This window comes from Dysidea avara, chromosome 2 (assembly GCF_963678975.1).
Source record: "Dysidea avara chromosome 2, odDysAvar1.4, whole genome shotgun sequence".
Classification (NCBI taxonomy): Eukaryota; Metazoa; Porifera; class Demospongiae; order Dictyoceratida; family Dysideidae; genus Dysidea; species Dysidea avara.
The window spans coordinates 4,791,124-4,809,870 of NC_089273.1; the positions used below are offsets into that span (position 1 = coordinate 4,791,124).

Below are 18,747 nucleotides of genomic sequence, written 5' to 3' on the forward strand. Positions count from 1 at the left end.
GCATGTCACCCTGGTTAGCTTTGCTAATATTAACCATCCAAAAACAGCTTATAGCTGTAAAAAAAGTGCGCGTCCAAGTAAAGCAGAGTTAACTGCGACAAAAAGTAATGATATCATAATGCGGCCATGTACGAGGTGTGCAAGTTGTAAAATTAATATTAGCTAATCAGATAATACTATGTTATTGTTAAAGTGTTAATGAGAACTCTGTGATGCTGCTAGTTTTTAAGTGTGTGAGCATCTTCATAAATGCCACATAAATTTAATTCTCAATAAAGCAATGTGTATAGATTCTCTGATAGTAATAAATAGTTTGAGTTTGGCCACCTTTCCTTTGTTCGTAGCATTGCTGTATACAGGAAAGGCGGCCAAACTCAAACTATTTATTACTATCAGAGAATCTATACACATTGCTTAATTGAGAATTAAATTTATGTGGCATTTATGAAGATGCTCACACACTTAAAAACTAGCAGCATCACATAGTTCTCATTAACACTTTAACAATAACATTGTATTATCTGATTAGCTAATATTAATTTTACAACTTGCACACCTCGCACATGGCCACATTATGATATCATTACTTTTTGTCGCAGTTAACTCTGCTTTACTTGGACGCGCACTTTTTTTACAGCTATAAGCTGTTTTTGGATGGGATTTCAATCCTTTTTGTTAGAATAAGCAATCCACTGTTGATAACAGTAGGTGAGTTTCCATGGTTTTGACAGAAACCCCAGATTACAGTGACAGAATATTAAAATATAACTGTAATTTTAGTGGCCAGGGCCGCCCACATTGGGAGTAACTGGGGTATTTTTCCCCCTACCACAGCCCGAAAGGGGCCACTTGAATACCTGTTTAAAGAAAGATCGATATACTCTAATAGAGCAGTCAGGATCTAGACCCTTCCTTGCCCCTGGGCCCCTCTTTAACTCTTTTCCCTGGGCCCTCTAATTTCTATGGACGGCCCTGTTAGTGGCATGCAACTGCAGTCAACTAACACCCATTTTAACTAGTAAACCCTTAACAACACTTTGCCTTTCATCTTGTACTGCATTGAAACGATCAAGATACTCTATTAGAGCAGTCACAAAACAGCTGTAACACAGCAATCAATTTTTAGCATAGTTACAACTTCTGCTTAGCATCGGACATCGGATTGTATAGTTTAAATTACTAGCTACTTACAGACTTTACAATATAAAAATATGGCACTTGTAGAAATGTGACTGTTCTATTAGAGTATCTCGATCTACTTCAAGCATTGACTAATTCAAGTGAAGAAGCTACACCCCTGCCAAGAGATCTTGTGAAATGAAATGAGAATAGTAAAGAAAAGGCCAGTATGTACAGAGACAATAGAGGGGCGCGTAATTATGTCCTGTTGTAAATAAACGCCTTTAAAATTTATATTACTACTAAATAAATGCACCAGAATAGGCTTGTGTGGCTGTTGTCTCCAAGGTTGTCTCATTACTTGTCTTTTCGTGTTGAAGGGATTTAGTCGCAATTGGTGAGTTTAACTATGCATGTATTTGTGTTGTAAAACTTAATTGTAAAAAGGCAATTAGCACATATCATCAGTGGCGTAGCCAAACCCGGGCAAGCCAGGGCATTGCCCGGGCATCAGACTTCTTTGCCCCACCATCAGCTACTAGAGTAATTATAAAGACGTGGGCTGGATAGCTCGAGATTTTGCTAAAGTTACTTAACTAGTCACTGTACAAGAATAAGTATATCACAACTTATACAACACTCACCGTGCCATTTTCGCCGATGGTTTCCTTCTTTTTGGCTAAACAGTGATGGGGTTATCCAAGGGATTTTCCCTACGAGTAACTTGATTGTGCACAAATAGAGGAGGCAATAAATAGAAGCAAGATCACGTGATTACAAAAAACCGCGCAAGGAGTGAAGGACAAAGAATTGGTTTCACTATAGTGGGCTGGACGGTTTACATTTGGATTACGTGATCACGGTAGCTATTGGTGTGGTCAAAACTCGGGAGGCAAAGCAGTCTAGAGGTATTTGTGAAATTAGCACCCATCTATCCGTGTGGATACTGCTCAATTCAAACGGTATGGAGTACTTGTTCAGTCAGCAATTCTTTTCTTTTTGTTTCCACTTTTCTAGGCTAACAACTGTAGTGGCAGAGCGTAGTCATCACGTGATAGAGCGCCTCGTGCTTTAATTCAAGAATCTTTGTAGTCTGGTATTAAGACACATGTAGCTAGATGTATGTAATATGTTAGAAGGCCAATAGCTAGCTAGGCGTTCGCTTCTATTAGGTTGATATTAGTCATCTTGCATACAGTAGTGTAGGATGATACATAATGCATTTTTAAAATGTTATATTGATGTCCATATGAAGATGGGCATGTGTACGTGTGTTACATAGGAAATGGCTTGCCCACCCATTGCCCAGGCATGGCGAAAAGTCTGGCTACGCCACTGCATATCATGATAAACATGTATTTGTCACAATAGAGTCTCTCACGAAGTCACGATTATTACGTGACATTGGACCAGGGTAAAAAATTTACTGCTATATTTAGGCCCCTATTCGGTGATTATTAGTTTCTCATCCAGCCTTTCTAATTGTTATGATGCGGGCGGGAGTTTATTACCATTATGCCATTATTTTATAATATTAAAACACTGATGTACAGACCTTGTCCAAATTGTCTTTCTTTCTTACTACAAACATTTTCTTCACCAGCTGATTCTAGTTTTCGTAATCGCCAACTGTTTTTCGACGGTCAACTGAAAGCCTGCTTTGATGAAGTCGATAGAGCACGATTGCAACTGGCACTGCAGCAATTTGCTAAGGAAAACAACAGTTCTCCTGGTGATATATCAGGGGCGGATCCAGGAGCTGGCAAGGGGAGGGGCACAAACAGGCTAAGTTGTAGGTGGTTGGAGAGAGCCAGATTCTCTTGTTAGTTGCTGAAATTTTAAAGTAGCAAATAAGCACCTCTTAGTAGTGTCTCACTGTTGATTTTTGCCATTTGGCCGTTTGCAGATGATTGTGAAGTCTTAAAAGTTGATTTAAGGCCCTGAATGTCTGCAAAACGATAATTATTTTTAGAGGCGCTTAGTACGCAGGAAGGTGCTGGGTGACTGTTTCACAGTTAGTTTGACTTCGGTTTGCTTTGTTTTCAATCGAATTTGTAATAAATGTTAGTAAAATGTGCATATTTCCATGAGTTGTACAAAATGATCTTGTCCTGACATAAAGTTTAGTATTTTAATTAGAACTAGCTAGCTAGCTATAGTTGGCTCCTCCATAAGTTGGGGGGGCATTTGCCCTAAATGCCCCATCCTGGATCCGCCATTGTATATAGCGCATTGTAGCGTTCATCAACAAAAATTATAACAGTTTGGTATCACGTGTTCTTCTGAGCATGCACAGAGTAAATAATGGCTTACCATGCGGTAGCTTAAGAAGGATGCGGGTGGTGGATGAGAAACTAATAATCACCAAATAGGGGCCTTAGAGGTTGTAGCATTTGTATATCTTAGTATCTTAATAAATAACCCATGATCACTAATCACTAATAGTACAGTGAAAACTGGTCATTATTCAGGCCGTAGGGACAAAATTTTCTAACCTTGCCTTTTAAAGAGGTGGCTGCATTATGCGTCCTTAAAAAAGGTAAGAAGCATGCTGTTCTAACTGGCTATAGAGATGGATTTAGTGTATGACAGCGTATGAGACAGTGAGTGCTGGCAGCAAGGGGGAAGCCAATCTGTTAAAGCACCAAAAGCACTGCTTCAGACATAGGCAGTTGACTGTCAGCCCCAAGTGTAAAAAGTTTCACTATTGGTCCTTATAAGCTCCTGATGAAGAAAGTGATGAAGTCATTATCCATAGGATATATTTTTCAGAGTATCCATTTCAGTTCTACAATATAGTAGCCAAGCATAAGATGAACATAACACAGCATTCCAGTAGTTTAGTGGTGACCACAACACTGCCTGAGTTAAACTGTGGTGAGATTTGAGACTACCAGAAGCCCTGGAATGTCTTCACATGAAATACCAAATATCTAATGCCTGGCTTTCATCCACAGTGGACCTGTCTTGGTGGCCACTTGTACAGAAGGGAAACAGCTGCCACACAGTCTTGCGAGCGAAACAGCTAGTTGCCACACCCCTTAATTATCAATTTGTAAAATCTTTAGCAAAATTGTGTGTGCGAGCAAGTGCGATGTGGCAGTGCCGTGTATATGGTTGCTGCCTAGCAGTGACACATCACGAGTATTGAAGTCACAATGCGCTGCGTTACTGCATCATCCATCTAAATACAATCTCTGAATGTGTCATTTTGTGTAGAGAGCAATCTTCCACAAGAAGTGACCTGCAGGTTTCAGTGTATATTGTTAACCATTAATATTGTTCACAATATTGTGAACTATATGTACAGTGAAACCTCACTTAGTGGCCACCTCTTTAATAAGACCACCTCATTATATTGGCCACCTCTAGTAGGTCCCAAATATAGCTAAGCATTACTTATGACCTCATTAATAAGGCCACCTTGTTATTCAGGCCACTTTTTTTGGTCCCACAGCCTGCCATATTAATGAGGTTTCATTGTACTTATGTGAATTTTTATTTTTCGTAACTTTTCTTCAGGTTTACTGATGGGCACTATGAAGCATTGTTGACTGGTACGTGTATAATGTGGTGACTTGAAATGCTAAAACAGTACGTAGCATGTCTTGTATGTACATGTAATGTGTTGTAATGTGTCCACACATCCACACATCTTAGAAATAAATATAATTGTATTCTCTATAAATAGTCAGTTCCATTGTGCCACTGGGTCATAAGTTGGTTGAGTATGGATCATCCAGGGCACTTGAGTCACATTTTGTCCTGGCCAAGTGGATCTCATCCACTGACAGAATATACAGGATCAGATCACGTGTATAAATTACGGTGGAACTTGTTTATTGCCACCTTCACTCATTCAGCAGGTAACAGTGTATAAATTCTCAATTGGAATTGGCTTTTCAAGAGTGGTTGTCTTTCTATACTAGTGGCCATTAAGATAGGTTGTACCATAGGCAATTCTAAGGGGGGGGGCATGGCCCCCCCTGTTAAAAAATAACTTTTAAAAAATCCTGGGGAAAAGTTGCTGTATAGATTGGCATTGTTATTTTTAGCATTTTTCATGTTTTTAGAACAAATTTTAGGCTGTTGTCAAGTCTTTAAATTGCAAAAATCCTGCAGCTTCTGGGGGTTGCACCCCCAGACCCCCCTGAAAATTCTACTTTATACCATAGCCAAACAACAATAGTTATGCTGTTCCCTACTTGGCTCCCCCTGTAGGTCAGGTCTAGAATTGCCACTGGGTTGTACTGATAGAGTGTACATACTAGAGATGCAACAATATCCTCCACTTAGTGTCGTTTAATGGAGACTATGTATTATTGCATTTAAATACTATACTATTATATTGCAACTCTAGCCCGTATTTATAACAGGAATGTTTGTTAACTGTGTAGACATACTGGAGCCACACCCACTCATCTGGATTCTACAAATAGAGTCATACCAACTTGTTGTCATCATACTTACTCGTTACTCCCATTGTGTTTGGATAAATATACATGCCGTCATGTGAGACTTGCTACCATGGCGGGCCACTGGAAAACATTTGCATAGCAGTTATATTACAGTCATTATTGTACAATTCTTACATTATTGTTGTGAAAAGGGTTTGGTATTCATGTGTCCCCTCTGTATGTTGTAATTACATGTGTAATTTTGTGTGGGGGTGCTATAAAATGCAATAATGCATGGTGACAATTGTATTAGGCGATTTTGCACACTTCCTTTTAAGCTAGCTACATGTGCTAATTACTCACAGCTTGTGTCAACAGCTGGTAATCGTAGTTGTACTCTTGTGTCATTCTTTAAGCCGCGCCCTTAGAGGACAAATTATGTGGGGGCGACTAATTTCAAAACGAAGGATGGTATGCAGCACCATAGATTATATCTATGGACTATAATCTATGGCAGCACACTTCTTGGTGGCTATATGTACTGATTAACTACATAGAGCGCCAGTTCATCAATACCCAGTGACCGCAGTTGTGCTCTGCGTCATTCTTTAAATTCCGAGTAAAATTCTTAGAGAGCAAATGACGTGGGGGCGACTAAATTCAAATTTCAAACTAGCCATTCTCGAAAACAAATGTTTCAATCTGAACGAAACTTTCAGAACAGTTTAAAGACACATTGCCCTACATGCCAAGCGAGTATTGCGGAAAACAACAATCTGGGATTTGTATTTGGCCTCTAGGTCGACTGAGGACGACTGAAACTTCGTTTGGTGCTGAAATCACGACTGTAGGGTAATCATGTATGGTGAAATCGATGATGTGAATCTTGAGGTGATTGAGTGAATACTGAAGCGATAACAGGGCGATGAATGTTCGGAATGCACAAAGGAACGCAAGGCATACACCTGCGGTTGCGTCTAACCGCATGCGATAAAAAAAAAAAAATGAAACTTCCCCTTTGATGTCGGCAACCTCGATCACGAAACAATCGGCATGGATTTGCTTCACTGCTTGTGTGGTAGTTACTAGTGACACGATGAGTTCAACTCCAGAGTTTCAGAGGGATAGCGTAAGTGATGGGTGGATTACAGGAAGGCCGAATTTGACAACGTTCGTTCTTGTAAAATCCTCACGTAGTGGTCGCGTCATTTATTGTCTGCGGCGCGCGTTTCTGCTTTACTGGCCGCGCGACTCACTACCGTGAGTCTTGATAATAATAGTAAACTAGGTGCTTGCCTACAGCCTGGCAGCCTTCAGCCAGCTGTGGGTATGTGTCTGGTTTAATAATAGAGCTCCTCAACCCACAACAAACCATATTTTGACTGGCTGTCCTGCTGCTCTAGATCAAGGCAGGTATACCTGGAGACATGATTCAGTTTTACAGGTCCTTGTTCATGGGCTCCAACAGCATTTACCTGAAACATTCAAACTTTACGCTGACCTTCCTGGTTATCTAGCTAGTTCCAGCCCCCCTAGTACCATCCCAACCAATCTTTCCTCCACCCTCAGCAGGCCTGACTTGGTATTGGTTTCTAATGATTCCATTTGTTTGTTCGAATTGACAGTACCAACTAATACCCAGCAACATCTTCTTGCTGCTAGAGCTAGAAAGGAAGATCGATATAGCTCCTTGCAATATGACCTCCAGCTTTCTGGGTTAACTGTCAATCTTGTTCCAATTGAAATTGGTTGTTTAGGCCACTTTTTGCCAGAAACAATTGCTCAAATGGCTACTGCTTGTGAAGTGCCAAAGAAAACCATAAGATCCTTGTTTGAGCAGGCAGCTCGCATTGCTGTGTCCTGTTCTTACAGAATTTTTAATTCTAGAGCCTCCCCGGGCTGGGATCTTTTAGACCACCTTAGGTAAACTTTAAGTATTACATATATGTAGATATAGTTTTTTTTTTTTTTTTTTGTGTATTGTAATTTAATTTACCTTTAGTTAATGTAAGTCTTGCCAGGGCTCCTGTACTGATCCATCAGCACATGGTACCTCTGTGTCTAGGCCCCTGTATGCTTGTAATGTATATTTTGTCTTAATCATTAAGACGTTTATTCTCTCTTTATTCTCTCTATAGTGGGAGATAAGAAAAGTACTAAAATTAATATAACTAGTACAGTATGTGCAGGGCCGCCCAGAGAAATTAAGGGGCCCAGGGCAAAGAGTTAAAGTGGGGCCCTTGACCCAAGTTGTAAGGTGAAGACCAAAAAACAAACAAACAAAAAAAAAAGGTCACAACCTGCTGGCAATGACAATAACTACCCATCACCAACCATATCTCCTTATCTATAAGCTTGCTATACTGCTCCTCTGAAGAATACTGTGACTGCTCTATTAGAGTATTTAGATCTGACTGCTCTATTAGAGTATATCGATCTTTTAAACAGGTATTCAGGGGGCCCTTCATGGGGCCTCCTGGGGCCCCTTTCAGGCTGGGGCCCGGGGCAAAATGCCCCAGTTGCCCCCCCCTGTGGGTGGCCCTGAGTATGTGAAGCACAATCAGCATTCAGAATATTCTAAATGCTTTAGGTGTATTACAAGCCTAAATGGTAAGATTTAATTGCTGGAGAGTGATAATTTAATATGAAATATTTCTACTAGGTAATTGGACTGAAACCACAATTGTCATGCTCCAGAGTGAATTTCCCCTCCTCCCTCCTTGATCTGCATCTACAATAAACTGTGAGATTAATATCCTAGTGTGCTTTCCATGTTGTCCTAAAATGTTAGAGGAGTGGAAAGAGAGAGGAATGTGTACCAATCAAGACTGCAATTTTTATTGACCAGGATAGACAACACAATATTAATACATCACACACAAACTAGACAACGCAATATTAATACACCACACACAAACTAGACAACACAATACTAATACACCACACACAAACTAGACAACACAATATTAATACATCACACACAAACTAGACAACACAATATTAATACATCACACACAAACTAGACAACACAATACATCGTACTCAGTTAAGACTATCATTTTGGTTAATAGGAAATTAGTCAATCAAATTATGTGAACTGTAATACAAATTGCTATTGTGAAGTTTAACATATATACAGCCTGGCTTTACTGGCTGCATTTAACATAAGATATGTGGATACAGTAAGATAAACATACACATACAATTTGGAAAAGAATTTCACAATGTACAGTATCATTATGCCTGATTACAGTTGAATTTTATATTTAGATTAGTAGACCAAAATACTCTTCCTATGCTAGCACTATAGCTAGAATTACAATTATCTTTACCTACAATATTCCTGATATTCCCGATATTCAATATTCCCGATGACCATAGATTTGGTAGCTACAAACTGTGTGTAGGTCTGGTGGAATTATATATCAAATTCAAAGAAAATACAAGTTTGTGTTAAACTACTCAACGTTCTGCAGTTAGTGTTATATCATCCACACTGTATTTGATATTATAATGATTTTATTATGTTGCAAACACTGACGAAAATCAAGAAGTTTAGCACATATAACAAACAATTCTTGGGTCCGAATTCTGAAAACCTATACAAACATTTCAAGGCATCAGCCTATTATGATGGAATAATTATTGAGCATGATAGAAGCATCAAGCGTACTGCTAGCATATAATACATAGAATAATTATGTCATGTTGTGGCCATAAACATGCTTGTTAAAGGAAAAAAGTCTAACATTCTCTTATACATGTACAGCAGATAGGAGACTCAGGACATAATACAATTATATGCATCTTTACAGCTTATACATGGATAACAATAATGTTTGCTTTTAGTCACAAATTGAAAGTTATCATTTTCTTATCAGAAAGTGTGTGCAAAATTAAACTTGTCTAGCACAATATGGGCAATTGCCATTTAGGCTTATATAATATTGGACATAGACCAACAAACATAGTTATAATTCTGTACACAATGGATTGAATATTTGAGCACAATAGCTGAATGTAAGGCCACATAAACTTAATTATTAGTTTCTCATCCCCACCCGCATGACCATTTTTCTGACCTCATCAAGGATTTTTTACACCACCGGTGGCTGAGTGTAGCTATCCAGCACATTCTAAAGTTGGTACCTTGTTAGAGCAGTCTAAGAAAATTTCATTCTGAGTCATTTTAACTAGCTAATTCAGCTACCTAGTCAGTAAATAATAAAATAAAAATCTGCCCTCCCGCACTGCTATTTTGAGTACAGGAAGATGAGAAACTACTATTAAGTTTATGTGGCCTAATAGGTAAATTTAAAGCATAACAATATGTGACCGGATTTCATATAACAAGGCTTCCACACACACAAAATCAAACTTACGATTTTACCAGAAATGGATTGCTGGTCTAATACACTATCATATTTCACACTGTACTTCCTTCAGCACTGGCAAGTCTGGTTTCTGTAGCAGCTTTCTTCCGACCCTGTCAAAGCCACGAGTGTGAGATTGGCACCATTAAATGGCCATGACTTTGTGATAATGGTGTGTAGTGAGCTGGGACTTCACAGAGAGCTCGCCAATAGTGTTCTCAGTCAATTTGGAGTAATTTGAGGGCCATGGAGGGCCATGGAGAGCCCAAACTTGGCCTCTGGACTCCAATCGTCTTCTTACTCCATTTTATACCCGTATATTTTATACCCGTATATTTAGACCACCGTCCACCCCCACCCTCCCACCCTTAGTACTACCCCCACCCTCCCACCCTTAGTACTACCATCTGTGATATTATTACCCGCTCGAAAAAAGCTGCTCAAAACAGGGCAAATTTTGGGCATCAGAAATGTATACACCCACTCAGTGATAGCTAGTGAACAGATGAACAATTGGTGCAAATTTTGTTTGCACAGCTGTAGGCACTGGGAAGTTATTACACAATGATTCCTTAAAATCGCCATATCTCCTAACAAAGCTTTGTGCGTCGAAGCCTTGTTTTGTCAAATCCAGTCACATATGCTAGTGCAGAAAAGTATATGTACAGCTACTGGTAGGCTTCCTATATAGATGAATACAATCACCTCTATTATCCAGCGATGTTTTCTTCACACTCTAGTGATAATTTCTGATGGCTGTTGTGACTGGAATCCAGCTAAACACGTGATACATGTGACAAAAAAATTTGAGGTCTACCTTATATAAATACATTAAGGCCACCGATCATGACCCAATTAAGTGGGTAGTTTCAATGCAGCACTTTGCATCCAGCCAACAAAAGATGACATGTAAAAATGTATGGCTGGGAAAGATTAAGGGTTAACAGCTGTAACTAGGGCACATGCAGGAATAATGGCCAGTCTGAAATATGAAATTAAATCTTGTGAAAATGTATTATATCACTAGTAATTATGCCGGAATAATTTTCAGCATAATGCTAAAAATCATTATTCTAGCATTATGCCAGCATTTTGAAAGAATTATTGAAGACTTCATGACAATACGCTACGATCAATATACTCTAATAGAACAGTCACCGGATCGAGATACTCTAATAGAACATTCACCTACATACTCTAATAAAGCAGTCAACCCTATTTTTGTACACTTTTCCATTAAAACAATCCTGTATCTAGTTTCTTGCAAGAATAACTTATAAATTTTTGAATAAACTGTCAATTTTACATTTCTATTTTGATTTATTGGGAATAATTTTGAGAATAATGCATGAGTTTAGGAGCATAATGCAAACTTTTGCTAGAAAATTCTGAAGAATAATACAAAGAATCATGAGCATAATTACCTCAGCCCTATATATCACACTATTTGTTGCTTCAACACTAATTTGATCAGTAAGCCGCCATTATTGGCAGTGACCAGAGCTGTATGAGCCATAGTCTAAACTGGTTATCGTCGAAATCCTTTGAGAAATGAGGCATAACGCTTGAGCATAATAGTAGGTAAAATTTTTGAGCACTGCAGCATATATAGCATAATAGGTAAAACTTTGAGCATAATACCCCTGTAGGTGGGTCCCTAAAAATCTGTTGTGGTGTACAGTAAAAGTCATTTTAATTTATAATTTATAAGTAGATTACTGTAATATTATTTGCTTTGCTTTGCTTTGGTGAAAAATATCATATTTCATATGATTTACTTGTATGACTGCTCTATTAAAGTAGTTTGATTTAAGTTAAAAAATCATGTAAGAGATTTTCATATGAATTTTGCATATGAAAAGTTCGAGAAAAATTATTAATTTTTACAATGAACAAAGCAAATGAACAAAGCAAATCAGTGAAATTGCATATATTTGATCACACCCATGTTCTCAATTGTACAATGTAGAGAATTAGCATAGGTAATCACACACATTTGAGTGCAATATATTGTTAGAGAATAGTTGCACTAAAAAATTGCATGAGGCAAAGCTGAGTGTAATTTTGGCTGTTACAATTATTCCATAATTATACAAAAATATCACACAGTGACCAACACAAAATGACATTTACCTTGACAAAAGTTACCTACCACTGTGTTGTAATGCTATGGGCAGCTATCACTATGGCAACACATTGTGATTCTGTCAGATTAACAGCGCAATTTTTAGAAACTATCAGTGCAATTTGGGATTAATTGCACTCCTACTATATTGGGACTAAATTTATAGCAAAGCAAAGTTCTGAAGCTTTAATGAGGATAAGTTTAATTCAGGAATTGCCAGGAAATGTAAGTCATTGCACTGAGATAGTGTAAAATAATTGCACAGTATAAATACATTTAGGGTTATTTTGTCTTACTCTGAAACTGCTATAATAAACTGGCACTGTGAAAAAAGCTCAGAATAATAAGGTCTATAACAGTCTTATTATGTTAGTATCATGATTGGAATGAAATAGTACAGCATATATTAATAGCTTATTGAATACATTTAAGACAGTCATATATTAGAGATTAAATCACTAGTATAGTGCGGTGTATTATCAGACTAAGCCTATTTCAACCATATATTGGCTACTATACTACTGTACTTTTTTACTTTCCATAACCTTAATTAAATAACTTCGATAATTATATTTGTAATGAATTTAATTCTGTAAATAGGTTAAAACCACAATAGGCACAGCTAGTAAATCAATGTCTCCTTGGCCATGACAGAATCAAATCAATTTCGTCATTTATCAGTCTTTATCCAACTGCAGCAGGTAAGACAGTAAATACAATTCACAAGTTCCATTATAAATTACCTGTATTATCATCACTATGTAGAACTCTGTGACCATCTGTTAGTCGTCTGGTAGAACTGTCCCACAGCTCTAATACAAAGATGGTGAATATAATGTGTATTCTGGACAATCGTTGGACTTACAGTTTGTAACAATAAGAATCTCATAAAACCGAGACCTTGTCTGGAAACCTAGTATTACCATGTAGAACGGCGGCTAGGTCCCACAACTCTATTAAAGATGGTAAATATAAAGCGAATACTAAACAATCATTGTACTTACAGTTTGTAACAATCTTTTAAAACTGAGACCGAGTCTGAGACCGACAATCCATGTACAACTAAGACAAGTCTGATAAGACCAGGTCTCACGACCCTAAATGGAGGCAAACGTAAATCATATTCTGGATTATTTGGTGTACTTACAGGTGTTATCAGTGAGTCTAACCAGACATAAAACAGCCACTTCGTATGTGACTTTGTTGGGCTAACGTGTTACATAAGCTCACAAGAAGCATCTGATACACTGATAACCAAGTCCAAGAATCTTGTAATCACTAAGTACAACCAAAACAAGACTAAATGTAATATAATGTGCATACTCTCAGTGAACTTACTTTTGTTAGCAATACAAGCATGGTCAGTGAAATAAGGACAAACAAGACAGAACAGGTTCTTGAAAACACTCAACTTATTTACAGTGCCAGACGAGGTAGCAGCCGTCAGCTGTTGATAAAAAGTAGTGAAAAACATGAAGAAATGAGACCGGTTCCCAGACGAAATGAGACCAGTTTCCACAAACCTAAATGAAGGTAAATATAAATTGTATACTGGACACTCTCAGTGTACTTACTTACAGATGTTAGCAATAAGAAGAATCTCCTAGAACTGAGACCAAGTCTGTAATTCCTACCCTATTGAAAAGAAAATGAATAAAAACGCAATCAGGCTTAATGCACTTACAGCTGTAAGTAATTAGAAGATGACGTTGAATAACTCTGTGAAAAAAGAACAAAACTGTCCACATATGGTCGCTACCAGATTCTTTAAAGGAAGCAGCTGCCATTGAAGGAAACTAACACTGCAGATGTTGTACACTGACAGCCTGTAGAACTAAGAGGTTCGACAAGAAACTGTATCTCTGAAGAGATAATATACAAAATCATAAGAGCAGACCATGCATACTCTTACCGTTGATGGCTGATGAACTGTGTCCACTCGTCATCCGCCATAAGCTGAGATAACAGTATATAAAACATGTAATACGTACACAGCAACACCAAAGTTGGATCATTTTCTTTATTATTAATTACTAGGCAGGCAGCACAGATGGTTTGCCTAGGATGTAAATCACAGAACACGTTACAATCAATAAGTTAAAGTATGTATGCTACAATGTGTATGTTACAGTTACTAATAATAAACAGTGCATGCATTTGCAGGCCATTGTCATACAATACACAATAAACAACTTAATACGGCTAAACCTATCGTACAAGCTATCATTTTAGTCTAATACAGAGCTGTTTTTGATTGTTTCCATCGAAGGAATTGTCCACTTAGCCGCGCCACTTCACCACTACAGCCAGCAGGGATGTACAGTTGTGGTCCATAACTATCATCGTGGCTCATCGGACGATGGCGCCGATTGCGCACACTCTCCGCGAGATACACCGTCCGAGCGACACCACCATATCAATCACATTTACAACCTACGATACAACAATAGCGACAAAGATGGCGACTTAATTGCATCTAATACGCATGCGCACACCATTGACCCTTTCAATTTTAAACAAGCATTACTACGAACTTTTGCAGATGTGCTAACTGTGCAAGAAAATCTGGATTTGTATGACTCTTAGATTGAATAATAAAAATAATAATTTTTCTGGTATTATATGCTTTGCCATATGAAAATGTGTGCGTATGATATTATCACAACAAACTGAAGCTAGTTAGCTAGCTATAGTGATTAACAGAAGTGTAGCTACTTATTATAAAATCATCATGACTTTGTTTGGTATAGTAAAAAAATCTTAGGTCACATGAGATGGTGAAGCTAAAAATGAGACAATAATGAGATGGTGAAGCTAAAAAGTTATCACATTTAGTTAAGTAAACAAAGCCATACAAAGAATGTGTATTAAACTAAAGTATAATCTGTTTCCCATAATATAAGATGGGGTTTATACTAAAGTATAAGATAGTTAGTATAATGCTGAGATTATTTGTATAGTTTAAGCCATTAGATATACCATCTTATATTCCTCTTTTTTTACAGTGTGGGCCTGCAAAACAGGGCGTGTGGGCACAAACTACACTTCATAATGTAACAGGTCATATCTCCACATTGGAGTAAACTATTATTTGCATTCTGTAACTTGTGGTTCAATTTAATTTTCTAAAAAAAATTAATTATGGAGTTATCAGTGGTGAAAGTTTGGAAAGGTAGGCTATTTTTTTTTGTGCCCACATGCTTTCGCAGACCCAGTCACATATCATACCAAACAAAATGAAATTGCTGATGTCTCAAAATTACCTATATACCAACATGGTTACGTAATTATCAAGAAACAATATAATATTTTTTGGAGAACTGTTCAGGGGCGTAGCTAGCCAGAAGGTGATGGAGGGGCAGGCATACCCCCACGAAACGCTCAAAATCATTCATGATTGCAAAAAGGGCTAATGACCCAATGGTGGGCTAGCCAACATACGGTGTTGTATTATTACAACTCACACAACTAGCTACGTAACTTCAGTACTGATTGCTTATCTTTCATCAATGATTCAATGGAGGTATATTCGTCGAGCATCATCGCACGTGCTACAACTGTACTCGATCCAACAAATTCATCCACAGTCCGGTAGAGCTATATTGTTAATATTTTAGTGCTAATACAAGTTACTTTACGTTAGCCACAGCTTGTGTTGCAGTTCTAGCACACTGCTGACAGGATGACATGTTCACTCACTTCACTCGGCGAAATTCAAAGGCCACGTATTGCATGAAATCCCACCGGTCTTTCTTGCTAGCAGAACTTGTAAGCTTGTGACTGATCCAGGCCCGTAGCCAGGGGGTTCTGAAGAACCGCCCTCTTGGAATAGGCCGACTACACTGGCAGCACTGCCGTACAAAGATCTAGTGTGATCGACTCGAGAAAATAAACTTGGTACATTTAACACTTTATGACCTCATACGCAGTAGGTTCTTAGCGTCATCTGGTCTCCTTTGTCACTTGTAAGTTGTGACTCCTGCTGCAGCGAGGTCCTTTGAGAGGGTCACTCTTTAGATTCGAAAATGCTCTATCACGTGAGTAATCTAGGCTAAATATAGCAGTGTGTCTCTAATATTTTCGTTCGGTGGATTCACGAGCGAGTTGAATGTTGTGTGTGCGCGTTCACTAGCAACCCCTGGTGGTACCACGTAGTATTGCACATAATTTATAGTCATTTGCGTCAGTTTAATATTGGTAAGCTTGTGACGGAGGTTTTAAAAAAAAACCACTACGGTTATTGGGGGGCAAATGCCTCCCCTTGCCCCCCCTTGGCTACGCCTCTGGAACTGTTCACAGCAAGTGGTAGTAGAGGGTCAAGCAAGGTCTTCTACATCAGGTGTTCCCTAAGAAACCGTCCTTTCCATATAATTATTTCTGTGCTATACATACATAAATGACCACCCAGACAAAGTATTTAAAATCAAAAGTGAGACTGTATGCAGATGATGTTGTATTGTACACTACAGTCAATTCTTACACTGACTGTTCAGCCTTACTGTACCATGTAATTTAGACTTGCTTCAAAGATGGGCTGAAGATTGGCAGCTGCAATTTATTAACAATGCTATTTCTAAGAATATTGAAAGAGACACACTATGGTCCCTATCCTGGCTACCTATACTATCGGTTAAATGCTTCATACAAGAAGTACCCTATAAGTATCTAGGTGTTACCATCACTTCTCTGCTGACTTGGAGTGACCATACTAACTATACAAGCAATTAGGCACCAGCCTATTATGCTTTTAATTTTGCCTATTATTCTATGCTGCAGTGCTAACTTTATTTGCCTATTATGCTCAACATTTTTTGCCACAGTTCCCATGTTTTGTTACTTTCTAATGGATAATGATAAACTTTGGCTTATGAACAACTGGCTAAATGTAAAAAGTACTCATTGTGCATTAAGAATTTGGCTGCATTGTAAACTATAATAACAGTCATGTTAAATAACTACTTAATGGCATTGACTGCTATGTTATTGTAAGTCAACCTTTTTCTGTGGCATGCATTTTTGCATACAGTATGACAATTATTCTGCCTATTGTGCTAGCATTATGCTTGATGTTTTTGGGCACCTATTATGTTCAAAATTATGCCAGCATAATAGGCTGGTGCCTACAAGCAATTACAAAGAAGGTAACACTAGTTGGGATTTTACTGATAGAGCCACACATGCCAGTCATCCTGACTTAATCCTAGCCTGGTGTTGAAGAAGATAGACATGCTTTTTTTGAGACTTTTCCTGCCCTTTCATCTATAATATTGTTCATAAAAATTGAAAAGGTTGACAAGTACCAAGACTTGCTCATTGAGATTCAGAGACTCGGGCATGTTAAAGTAGAAATTATCCCAATTGTTATCAGTGCTCTTGGTACTTTGAGCCCAAATTTTGATGACTGGCTGACAAGATTGTGCATTAATCTGAAACACTTTGTGTTTTGCAGAAATCGGTTTTGTTGCAAACTGTTGGACTGTTGTGTCAAACATTGAATATTTGTCTATGAACCTTTGTTAGGTGCTGATAACTGCTGTAGTTAGCTTTGTTCCAGAATTTTCTTTATAATTGTGTTTACTGTGAATATCAATAAATAATAATAAACATTGATGCAGTTTAGTATAACAAGCATTTGCATATGTACAATAAAACACTTTTGTATATTATTGCATAGTGGGGTAAACACTAAACAATCCAAGTGTTAGTACCAATGTCACACTGATCATCATCATCGTCACTATAAATTGTTTTACAAGTATCCTCATTGAAAGCATCTGATCTTGTTTTAAACCATCTATGGTTTTGTTGAGTTGTTTGTCCTGTTGATGATGCAGTGGCTGGTGATGTGGTTATTTTGTCTTGATCTTCAGTAGTACTAGTAAACTGGCTTGGTGGCGGTAATACTATGCTGGGTTCTCTTGGTCTCATCTCTGATAGTAAATCATCTGTTAACTGTTGATCAGCTAGTCTGCCTCCTAACTCAGAAATCTGATCCTCTCCTAAATTATTAGTGTGTTCTTTACTAGAAGAATTGCTAGTGTTTTGTGGGAGTGTTTGTGATGGATCATTAGTAGAAGTGAAAGGATTACCGATCATCGGTGGAGCTGATACTTTTCTTTTCTTGACTAACTTCTTGCGTTGTAAAGCACTACCCTGCAACAGTAAAATACAATGTGCAATTGTCACCAACCATGTATGAGAAGCAATCACTACAAAGTTATAAACAAGCTGATTTGTACTGCTTTTAAAAAACCAGTAGCCCATGATGCAGTTCTAGCTAAGTAGGCAATTAATCAGCCATCTACAAAAAAGTTCCCATTTTGCAAACATTTAGTTCCTGGGAATTGGCATTGAAACAGCAGTGATAGAACGACGTGGAATGCCATCTAAGCTGCAGTGATACACTGTGACTGTTACAAATACACTGTACACGTGAGTATTGGTTTTCACTTCATTATATTTGTTACTGTGCAAAAATGTATCGTAGCTATTATCTATTATCAATTAAATTTAAATTTAATTTCTGTTCTTTCCACTTTTAAGGTCTCTTCAATAAAGATGTCTTCATAAGTAAGTCTAAGGAGGTAGTCAGTAATTGGTTTATCAAGTCAGAAGAGCAGCAGGAATCACTACCTTGGCTAGTCTCTTGCGCAGACCACTTTATTTTCTTTTGTGTGAGGGTGGAGAAAAAGGGTCTAGTGGATCTCTAAAAGACTTTTTGAGCAGCCGGATC

At 38.0% G+C, this 18,747-nt stretch overlaps 1 protein-coding gene and 1 long non-coding RNA gene across 6 annotated transcripts in view; both read right to left on the minus strand.

Annotated features, from left to right (window-relative positions):
* Positions 1-12,581: 12,581 nt before the first annotated feature.
* On the minus strand, positions 12,582-14,472 carry LOC136242586 (uncharacterized). Of its 3 annotated transcripts, none has more exons than XR_010694582.1 (9): positions 13,927-14,472; positions 13,699-13,876; positions 13,589-13,649; positions 13,353-13,537; positions 13,162-13,292; positions 13,019-13,111; positions 12,880-12,967; positions 12,758-12,826; positions 12,582-12,706 (listed from the first exon to the last, which is right to left on the minus strand). It is a non-coding gene; the product is annotated as an uncharacterized lncRNA (long non-coding RNA). The 3 variants fall into 3 exon arrangements; XR_010694583.1 differs by having other exon boundaries at positions 13,353-13,461; positions 13,593-13,649; positions 13,927-14,471; XR_010694580.1 differs by having other exon boundaries at positions 13,593-13,649; positions 13,927-14,469.
* A 3,128-nt stretch (positions 14,473-17,600) lies between these two features.
* Positions 17,601-18,747, minus strand: part of LOC136246476 (pleckstrin homology domain-containing family G member 3-like) — a 38,140-nt gene continuing 36,993 nt past the window's right edge. For all 3 annotated transcript variants that reach the window (XM_066037952.1, XM_066037950.1, XM_066037951.1), the window contains exon 19: positions 17,601-18,167. In XM_066037952.1, the coding sequence (XP_065894024.1) occupies positions 17,700-18,167 (468 nt within the window). In that variant the 3' untranslated portion in view covers positions 17,601-17,699. The remainder of the gene's footprint in view (positions 18,168-18,747) is intronic.